The sequence below is a fragment of the Trachymyrmex cornetzi genome, unplaced genomic scaffold (genome assembly GCF_001594075.2).
Source record: "Trachymyrmex cornetzi isolate Tcor2-1 unplaced genomic scaffold, Tcor1.1 scaffold57, whole genome shotgun sequence".
Classification (NCBI taxonomy): domain Eukaryota; kingdom Metazoa; phylum Arthropoda; class Insecta; order Hymenoptera; family Formicidae; genus Trachymyrmex; species Trachymyrmex cornetzi.
The window spans coordinates 9,114-20,547 of NW_017299882.1; the positions used below are offsets into that span (position 1 = coordinate 9,114).

General features: G+C 28.8%; 1 protein-coding gene across 1 annotated transcript; it reads left to right on the plus strand.

Moving 5' to 3' along the window:
* The first annotated feature begins 1,748 nt into the window (after positions 1-1,748).
* Positions 1,749-3,668, plus strand: LOC108766077 (uncharacterized). The gene is made up of 3 exons (XM_018515125.1): positions 1,749-1,881; positions 2,473-2,611; positions 3,437-3,668. The coding sequence occupies exons 1-3, from the start codon at positions 1,824-1,826 to the stop codon at positions 3,651-3,653; spliced, it is 414 nt and encodes a 137-aa protein (XP_018370627.1). The 5' UTR covers positions 1,749-1,823; the 3' UTR covers positions 3,654-3,668.
* The last annotated feature ends 7,766 nt before the right edge of the window (positions 3,669-11,434 follow it).

An 11,434-nucleotide genomic window follows, 5' to 3' on the forward strand; every position in this document is an offset into this window, starting at 1 on the left:
GTAACTAGTAACGGTAACTTGTTACTTTTTCTATTCGGTAACGAGTAACTGTAACTTGTTACTTTTAAAAAGTAACTTTCAATTCCCTGTTTTATTGTTAGATGCACATTCTTTTTGTTATTTTTGTTCATCGTGTTACTATTTTTTATAAGATATTTTATTCTTTGAGACATAGTATTAAAAATAAATTCAAGAGATAGTTATTGTTTAATAAAATGTTGATGATAAGTTCAAAATTTTTTTAATGAAATTTTGGGTTAGAAAGGAAGAACACTTTGTCAACCATATCTATGATCACGCCTTTTTTCTGTGAAAGAGGATGTCTGGATACAAAATTTAGATATCTACCTGAAGAAATCGGTTTTTGATACCAGTAATATTAATCTTTTGTTATGAATTAAAATAGTCGTGTCAAGAAAATTAATTTTGTTATCATCTACTTCTATTGTGAACTGTAGCTTTGGATGTACAGAGTTAAACATATTTAAAAAATTATCGATTTGCGTACTAGGAATCGCTGCCACAATATCATCAACGTAACGATAATAAAACTTGATCGGAAAACCAATGTTATCAAGTATACTTTCTTCAAGGTCAGCCATTACCATACCAGCGATAACCGACGATAATGGGACCCATAGGTGTCCCAAAGTTCTGCTTATAAATTCGGTCATCAAACATAAAAAGAGTATACTCAAGGAGTACGAACTAAACTGCCAACAAAAATTCATCCTTGGGAACATTGCAATATCCTGAGATAAAATTCCATCTTTTTTCAATGCTCTTAATGGCCAAGTTCAATGGAACATTAGTGAAAAGCGAAACCACATCCAACGAAATTAAACAATAGTCACTATCAATATTTAAATTTTTTAACTTGTTGACAAGATCATAACTATTGTTGATGTGGCTTCGCGGTGTAGTATGCTTTTGGCAATTAATTTGTGTAAACACGTTGCAAACGTATAAAGTGGACTGTCAATAGACAATACAATTATTCTAAACGGACAGTTCACTTTGTGTACTTTCGGGACACTATAGACTTTCGGAAGAACACCATCACTACAAAAAACCTAACTATAACAAAAATTGTACTTTTTTTAGAAATCTATACAGATGACAAATTGATTAATTTTTTATTGTTTCTTAGGTAAAAAGTTACAGCAAAATTTTATATTATACAATATTAAATTTTACATGATATAATATAATATAAAACTATGACTACTCTCTAAAATCTTTTTTTTTTTAAATTAATAGGAAATATATACAATAAAATTTTATAATATATATTATAATATATATGTGTCCAATTACAATGCAGCAAGCAATGCAAATATAGTAAATTTTAAAAATATATGTTTGCGAAAATATATAAATATGTATATATTTATTTGCAATTATTTGATGAAACAGAATATTCAATGAGAAATAATTATTTGTTTCTTATTTAAAAAATTTTTATGATTTTTTAAATGAAAATTACCGTATTATACGCACCGTGAGGACTAACAAAATTATTCATGAAGATAATTATTTTCCAATATCAACATCTACATACGTCGTCTGCGTTTTTTTCTATTTTGGACTCACCGACACATAAGAAGAGAAAGATGATCATCAACCAGTTACGAGTAACGGGTACATCGACCGCGTTCTACGAGGAAGGCGAGGCCCAGCTAAAAGTTACGTGGGTTTACGAAAGAAATCGAAGAGCACGAACAGTGAACGATCTCATTTGTCTGAAAAATCTCAGCCGCGTCAAGAGCTGCAGCGAGTGCGCGCGGAAAATTTAATCTCGTTCGTTTTTTTTTAATGAGAAAATGTCACTATTAATTCTTTTGGGCGTTTTATTGCATTGTTGTGCATTTGGTATATCGGGTGAGTTAATTTACTCAATAATTATTTAATTGCACATCAAAGAAAACGATATTTTCTATGAAATGCTGTAAAAAAGAAATTTATTAATTAAATCGTATTTAAATTGTACATAGATAGTAATTTGTAGTCTTGATACGACTTCTCAACTTGTTTGAATAATTTTTACCGTAAAATTATTGAGCATATTTATTGTGTGATTTTGAAAATATTAATGAAATTATTTGTGATAATTATATCGTGTGCCATCTTAATGTGTATAAATAAGATAAAAAGTTAATAATTTTTGTTTAAATGGTTATTAATTTTTTAATTTAGTAACACATTTTGAGTGTTTTTGTAATAAGGAGAATTTTCTATAGAAAACTTTTCTTTAGAATTAAAACAGTTTTGGTGATCAAAATTTTGAAGAAGAAATTGTTTTATTTTAAATTTAATCATTTTAGTTAATCAAGGTATAAACTGTCGGTGATATTTCGAGTTATGTCACATTTGATGAATTATTACGAATTTATTATAATTTTGTAAGATATCAAAATCGTCACAAATAAAAAAGAGTGTTATTTTTTAAGTCCCTTTATGAGCGACTTTCAGATGAACACGAGAAACTGGCAGGCAATCATGTGTCAGGGGCAACAAATGTGATGAACATGCCATTAACACCTTCGCCAGAGAATGTACGGCAATTTCAAGGAAATTATCCTTTCCCTTCGCTCGGATACAAACCACAAAGGTAAGTTTATAAATTTCTTATATTCATTCTTATAGGATCAACTTATTTTGCATTATACAATTTAACTAAAAATCAATATTAAGAATATTAGATCTTTTGTCATTCAATAATTATTAAATATAATTAATATTTCTTTCTCTACACGTCACAAATAACAAAAAAATGAGGGAACAAATCTAAAATTATGTAGATAACATTGCTTATTGCAAAGGGAAGAAATTGATACATTAAAAATGATACATTATCAACTTTCAATAAAGAATACTTATTTAAAATCAAGTGTAAGTTTTACTAAGAAGTTTCATTGGTATCAAAGTTATTTAAGATGTTATATGTACGTCTAAAGCGGAAATGTTTTTTAAGATTTCAGAAGCTTGTAAAAAGTGATAAAGAAACATATATTCTAGTTCAAAAAGTGAATTATTAAAATGAATTTTGAACTAAACAACTGTTTTTAAACATTGGAAGAGTTTTTTTAAAGAAAACATTAAAACTGAAAATGAGTCACATACAACGTTTCATGCAGAACTTTAGATAATTATTAATAATATAACAAGAAACGTACAAATAGATTAACATTATATCGAAAAATTTATTTATATCGGAAAATTTATTTATACAGTAAATCTATTTATACTTATACAAAATAATCTTAATACTAATAAATTGTAGAATAATCAATAATAATGCAATATATTAGTAATAATAATTTATAAGTTAGGATATAAAAATCAACTCCGTGGTGATCGTTTATGTAATAAAAAACTAGGTAATTATTTTCGGATTAAACAAAATTCATATTTTTATTTTAAACTTTTATTGCAGATGTCCTCTATGCGATAATTCGATTTATCTTTATTGCGGCGAGAAATTGTTCCACGATACCTGCTGTTGTACCAATCCTTACGATTTATCTTACCAATGTAAATTAGCAGACTGCCAATTTCTGCATGCCAACAACTGCAAGGAGCATCGCTTGATTGCCAACTGCTGTTGCAACGACGATTATCGCACCCTTCTGGAAAGCTTAGCGCAGGAATAAAGCCATCGCACATCGTGTATATTTATCATTTGTAGCAAAATAAATAACGAATCTTAATCAGTTCACCACTGATGACATATACATATATGAGTGAAAAAAAGTGCCCCATCTGATAACGACTATTTAAAAAAGATTGATCATCAGTGACCTAAAAATCCCTTATAGATAAGTTTCCATGTAAATTATGAAATTGTTTAGTTTTACCATATTTAGCACAAAACGTTAATTTCTGATGCACCAGTAAACTTAATGACGAATAAAATATATAATATAATTGACGCATGTCAATAAAAATTAACCAAGCTAAAAAAATTTTTAAATTAATAAAAAGTAATTATATGTCAATAGAAATAATTAGTAGAATTTAGTATAATTAGTAGTTTATTTCTTTATAATATTATGAAAACAAAGATATTTTCTTTATTCCACATTTGTTACAGGATGAAGATTGTTTAAACTCTCAACTTTGGAATTTTTTCAACAATATCAATATAAAGAATTCATAGTTAAATTCCTCAGTCATCAAAATTAAGTCATTTACAGTTTGACAGAACTGAAGTGATCTCTAGACCAATAATTTATATAATAAATGACAGAATAAGAATTCTAAAATTAACTGCAAGAGTGACTTATTTCAATAAACCAAGAACTAAATCATGACTAAATCATGAAATAAATTTAAATTTTTCATAATTTCGCAAACAATTCAAATATAATTTGTTATCGGATTTGCATTATATAACGCACATGTTTGCTCTCTAAATGTATGTGTCTCTCTGTACCGAATGTTTATTGGAACTAGTGAATACATTTGAAAAACATAATAAATAACATTATTCTAAACATGGTAAATACGTTAAAAAGAATATCAATTCATAAAAACAAAGTTAAATCGTAAAACAATATATAAAAAGAAATTTCTAAAGCATTTAACATATTGCTTGAAATTACTATACTTAAAATGAAATAATGAATGTATATTCAAATATTATTGAAAGAGCGAAGATTCTGAATATAAAATGTGAATACAACACGAATAGTCCTATAATGATATTTTGGACTCAGACACATCTTAATTAATAACACATATATTTTATTTATTTTATATAATATGTACTTGAATTTCAAATTCGGGATAACTTAAATTTCATTGAAAATATTTTAATACAATTACCTCTTGCATATAAATCTCTGGCAGTCTCCTTCCCAAGACCTCTACTTGCTCCTGTTACCACAACAGTTTTACCATCAAGAAGCGCTTTGCTTGTGCACATTTGATTGAAAAACCACATTTTGTTATGTTTCTTTATTTATGACGTTATCGGTTGATTATGATTATTGTAAATTGCTCGTTATCAATTTTACAGAAAGTGCTACATTTGATTTTGTTTCGTGTTGTGTGAATAGTTACACGCTCGTATATTCGTGTTCTTATATTATTGGCGCCGAGACACTGCCGTGTGTCTCTAGATATACTACTTGAAGCCTGAAAATTCTATCCTACTCCCGATCCCGGCTCGATTGTCTAGGTAGAGAAAAGTTGCCGAAAGTTGAGGTCTCCTAAAGTGATTTCTTACTTATTACATAGAGAGAAAGAGAGAGGGAGAGGGAGAGCGGGAGAGGGAGAGGGGGAGAGAGGGGAGAAGAGAGAGGGGGGGAGGGAGAGAGAGGGAGAGAGAGAGAGCGTTCATCCGTTCAATTGACGCCATTTCCTTGTTCTGACATCTGACAAAGATTTTCGACTCACAACAATACAAGGTTCATACAACAGTATAGTTTGTAATAGCGTTGAACATGTCGAATTTTGTACCTGGAAACTACGATTTGCGGACAGCATTGATTTTCTGTTACCATTTGAAGAAAACTGCTGCAGAATCGCATCGAATGCTTGTCGAAGCTTACGGTGAGCATGCTCTTGGTAAATCACAGTGCTTTGAGTGGTTTAAAAAATTCAAAAGTGGCGATTTTGACGTGAGAAACGAAGAACGTGGAAAACCACCGAAAAAGTTTGAAGACAGCGAATTGCAAGCATTGTTGGATGAGGATGACGCTCAAACTCAACAACAACTCGCGGATCAATTGAATGTGACACGAGAAGCCGTCTCCATACGTTTGAAATCCATGGGAAAGATCCAGAAGATGGGAAAATGGGTTCCACATGAACTGAATGAAAAACAGCAGGAAAACCGTTGAATCTATATTTTTGCTATGTTCATTAATACAATCGAAAGATTTATTGTAAGATAAAGATTTTATTCTGTTATTAATTGTTAAAAACAAAAATTGTAAAGAATATCCGTTATTTAAAAAAGTATTAATTAGATTTATGATATTCTTTTCGTGAAATTTCGGGTGAGAAAGAAATATAACTCTGTGTCTAGCTGACTTATTATTACTCCTCTCTTGTGTATCACAGGATTAGAATAAAAATTTAAATATCGTCCAGAGTCCGTGGGCTTTTTATAAATATCAAAAGTTAATCTGCCATTCTCAATTAACAATTTTACATCAAGTTTAATCCTTCATTATTACCATGTTCAACTGTGAACTTTATATTCTTTCATGGTAAGAATTAAAATAATTCAGTGTGGAGACAATCTGATCGTTTGAAAGAGCCATAATGATATCATCAACGGAAATAGAAAAGGACATGAGTGGAAAGTTTATTAAAAATGTTGGATTCTAAATCTTGAATTACAGTAACAGCTAATATCGGAGAGAGCGGAGATCCCATGGGTAAGCCAAAAATTTGTTTAAAGAACAATCCGTCAAATTTAAAAAACGTGGAATTTAAAATGATAGATACAGCCAATTTAAATTCATTTTTCGGTATTGTTGTGTTACATTCAATAAAATTCCATCTTCTTAAAATACTATTCAAAGCTAATTCATTCGGAATGTTAGTATACATTGAGGTGATATCAAATGATACTAAATTGCAATTGTTATCTATTGGTAAGCCATCAAATTTTCTAACCAACTCAAAACTGTTCTTGATATCGTTTTTATTTAGAAAATTATTATTGAGTTACATCCGCGTGAATATAAAACAGTGTCGTTTTTCGCACAGCTTAGCGCCGAGACACTACCAGTGTCTCCAGATTCCGAGCGTCTAGACGTTCGCGCATGAATTGTTACTTTGCATATTCTTTTATTCTTAATCCATTATTCATGAACACAACAATCGATTTAATAACAGATTAATTCTTGTATTCAGAAAATAGATTTAATTCGCTTTGAGTAACTAGTTCCGACAAAATAGAATCGTTTCGGAAACGTACCGTTTCCAAATTGATTAAATGTGTGATAAATATTGATTACAATTAATTACACTACACTGCTGTATGAATATATCAAATATATAAAGAATTATGAATTAATCATGTTATATAAATAAAATTATCTGACAATAAGTGAAAACATTGATTCACTGGGTCAACAGTCATTTCAGCGAAAAAAAATATCGATTTGATAAAATCATTGTGAAATCGGTTATCTTCGCATGTTTGTCGTAATATTAAGCCGCGTGAATACATTATTTCCCTTTGCATTATTTAAATAAATGTTTTTATTAATATTTACACAATTTTAATTCGCCATTTATTTTATTATAAAATACATTTAACAACTTTATTTTTTAAAAAACATGAGTTTACTAGTTGTAAATTTTTTTAATAATGAAACTTCTTGACAGAATTCCCAAATTTTATCACGTCAATGAAATCTTTCATTCTTACGCATCACATATATTTTGATAATTAATTATTAATACATCTAGTCTAAACATATATAATACAATTTTTCCCCGAGACATATCGCGTGGAATCATTTCAGTACAATAAAAACAACTCATTATAAGCTTCATTATGAATACTTTTCAATCTCTTTATTGTTGTTTAACGATATATTTTTACTTATACTATAAGTCGCTAATGATGTAACGTACTCAAATACTACTTATCTTCGTTGGCAAAACTACCATGTCGTATGAAACTTCGAAACTAAGATACTGGCAAGCATGAAGTTAGCTTATGTCAACATTGCCTAACATTAGCGTGAGGTACTATCGTATCTTCTGATTGTTGCTTTTTATAGCTTTCTTAGGTCATCGTTTAAATTGTGGTATTTGAATAGTGATGTAAGACTTATAAGGTTAAGTTATTTCGGTTACAGGAAAAAATTGTTCGATGAAACCGATCTTTGCATTTTTATACATAAAGAAGAGAGTATAATCTTCTATTTACACATTTTACATAATTGCATTTTTATACATAAAGAGGAGAGTATGATCTTCTATTTACACATTTTATATAATAACTTTGTTAATAATTAATGTCTAAATTTAAAACTCAACAATTACATTCATCAAAGTATTGTGTCTAATCGATTTTAGATTCAAAGTTATGGAATATTTATTTAGAACATTATTTATAAAATTTGTTCGCAAATAGCAAACATGTTGTTTGTTAAGAATGCAATGAGTAAAAAAGCAGACAATTTTTTCATGTTTGGCAAGATTTATTAGATTTCAATGAATCAGATTTTAATGAATCAGATTTCAATGTTATAAGCCCATTCTTTATATAATAAAATTTTCTTTTATTAAAAATGTATGAAAAAATAAATGTATAAAAAAATACAATTTTAAAATGACTGACGATAAAATAAATATAAAATGTTAGTTGTATAATAGAAATCTAAATCAGTTAAATAGCTGCTTCTCACATTATGCTAAAAATAAGATTAATTTCATTATGTGCGATCCTCAATGGTTGATTGAATTGTGAGTTTAAATTTTTCCAAAGAAGAAGCGAAGAAAAATAATAGCGAAATTTGACTTTATTGCGTCGTTGAAAAATGTAATCACAAAATATTATCAGTATCGAATGAGCGATAAAATATAATATATGAAGTATAAGCGATAAAAAATTTCAAAAAAAAAGTTATTTATTATATGCATATCATCAATTTTGAAAGCTTGGAAGCATACTATAGAAATAAATTGTTGCGATGGATGTAACGAAGTAGTTTCAGCAAAAAATTGGAATTGAAAAAAATAAGTCATTGGCTGTATATTACTAAAAATCTTATTGGTTTATATTTTACTTCGTTGCAACTAAAGTCCTTGATTGAATATATATTACCGAAAACGGAATTTAAAAAAATTAAGCTAGTTTTTGGGAAATTTTGCGAAGGGACGGATGGATGAACAGCCGGATTAATATTATAAAACTATGAAGTTCGCTGTGCTGTATAACTTAATAAATATCAAACAAATGTTGTTTTGCCATAAGGGAGCTTTTGTCATAATAAATCTGTATTCTTAAATTACTATAAATTATAAATTTCTTCATGCGTTTTCTTACCTTACTTCATATCGTTTACTTCATAAGTAATCTAATCGTGATTGCGCATTTACAGAATCGGCCATTATTTAATAATCAACTCAATGTCAAAGTTCTTACCACAAGTTCTTAATCACAAGTTATCTTCCCGCACTTCAAGTAAGTCTGTACTTATTAAATCTTTAATCTTCTTGATTTTCGTGTAAATCGAAACACACATCGGTGGTGTCCTTGAACGATTCTTGATCGAAGTTCTGCTTAGTACCGGTTCTTTCCCGGTTATCTTTTCAACTTAGGTACTTCAAATCTCTAGATCGGTAACACACGTCTAGGAAACAAATACGAAAACTATTACATTATCAATAGCCGTCCTTCACCACACACTACGTAGCATGCCTAAACGCAAATGATTGGAAGATATAAAAACAGATTTCGAAACTGTACACTGAGAAAAAAGTTTTGTTGATATATGACCAACAAAAAGTTTTTCGTTGTCCTAACCAAAATTTGGTTATTCTAACCAAATTTTTGGTTAGGACAACAAAGTTTTTGTTAGAATATGTGACTAACAAAAACTTTTATGTTATTCTAACAAAAAATTTTGTTAGCATAACTAAATTTTGGTTAGGATAACGAAAAATTTTTTGTTGGTCATATATCAACAAAACTTTTTTCTGAGTGTACTCTTAATGGACATTTTTCTCCATCTTTGTCTAAATCTGTTACTAACTGGCGCCAATAGCGATCGGTTAAAATACGATTTTGTTATGATTGTATCAATTAATCTTCTGCGTTTTGTCATTCTCTGTATTCCGTATTGTTTTGCACTAAGAATCTAGAAACAAAAAAAGGCACAAATAACAGGAACAGGAAATAATAGACTTCGAACTATCAGAAACTACGTATTATACAGTGTAGATGTAATATATGCAATTTCTGATAGGTTTAAATCCATTATTCTCTGTTACCTGTATTTTTGATTGTGTCTTATATACCCTAATTAATCCTTTAATAATAAGAATTAAATGTGATCTCACGGTTTCGTCAATTAAAGCATTTTTTGTTTTATACAATTGTAAAATTAATTAGTGAACTTCATTGTACTTTTTCGTCTATAAATAAATTAAGGAAGAATTTTTATGTTATTATTTACTTTTTATTTATTTTATAAATTAATTAGATAACAAACGAACATATTTCGGGTACACTCCACTTTTCTGGAAATTTTATGACAGAGCTGTCCAAGGTCGGTATTTTTTAATTTAAAATAGAAGTATATCAATATTCACGTTCATTGCCTTTCCTACTCCTTACTTCATTACTATTTCGTAACGCGCAGTGCTCGCCGGTCTCATGGACGACACAAGCTTGAAATCGTTGAAGGTTTTTGACCTGTGTCTTTTACTATGTTTAAAAATATTCTGTTACTAATATTATAAGATACTATTATTCATATTTTTATAATTAAATATATTATGAATAATAATATTAGTACCAGAATATCTTATAATATCTTATAATATTCTATAATAATTTTATAATATTAGTAACAGAAAACTTTTAAACATATAGTGAAAGACACTGGTCAATGAAGTGATCAGCAGTAATGAAGTGAGGAGTAAGAATGATAGTGGGCGTATACAAAATACCGATACATTTCTATTTTTAAAGTAAAAAAACACCGACCTTGGACAGCTTTGCGCGTCTAGGGAAAGCTAATTAATTAACTCTGCGTAACAGAGAATGAAAATTTAAAGGTTATCGTCACTTAAAAAGATATAATTTCGACTGTATTTAATTAATTTTTAAGTTTCTTAACTGATTTGCACGTAATTTGCAAAATTATAATATTTAAAATACAAAATTATTTGTTGATACATAGAGGAAAGTCGCCGATACTGACATAGGTCTCCTAAAGTGACAGCCTCTTATTTTTCGGAGAAACTAATTATTGCACTTTATTAATACTAATAAGATCATGATCTGTTTAGCTAATTAAAGAAGTACAAACTCATAATTCATAGGTTTGTGGCTTGTTTTTATATCAAATCAGCTAAAAACGAATTCTACAAATGCGAAAATAAAATTCTTACGATTTTCTTTTGCAAATTGTGAGGTTTAAATAATAGTGACTATATTATTGATAATATTACGTCATTTTAAATATTTGTAGTTTCCGAAATAAGTTTTATTTATATTATTTTTTTGTCTTAGTCTTTTCATAATACGATTTTTAATTTAAAATTGGGGTGCAGCGTGAACCGACACACCAGTCCGTAAAACAGACCATGAGCTAACTTAATCTTTATAATGTTGCTTTATAGCGTCAAATAAGTTTATTGGAGCTGAAGGCAATCGTGCATATATGGAACAACTCTAGAAAAACTATCGCGTTACATATTTATATCTTGCAGAACAGCATAAAGTAAATATGCA

Bases quoted from the DNA above. Each gene is read 5' to 3' on its own strand.
- LOC108766077 (XM_018515125.1), top strand. From the start codon at position 1,824: ATGTCACTATTAATTCTTTTGGGCGTTTTATTGCATTGTTGTGCATTT. The intron at 1,882-2,472 runs GTGAGTTAATTT...AGCGACTTTCAG, and splicing joins TTGTGCATTTGGTATATCGG to ATGAACACGAGAAACTGGCA. The intron at 2,612-3,436 runs GTAAGTTTATAA...CTTTTATTGCAG, and splicing joins CTCGGATACAAACCACAAAG to ATGTCCTCTATGCGATAATT.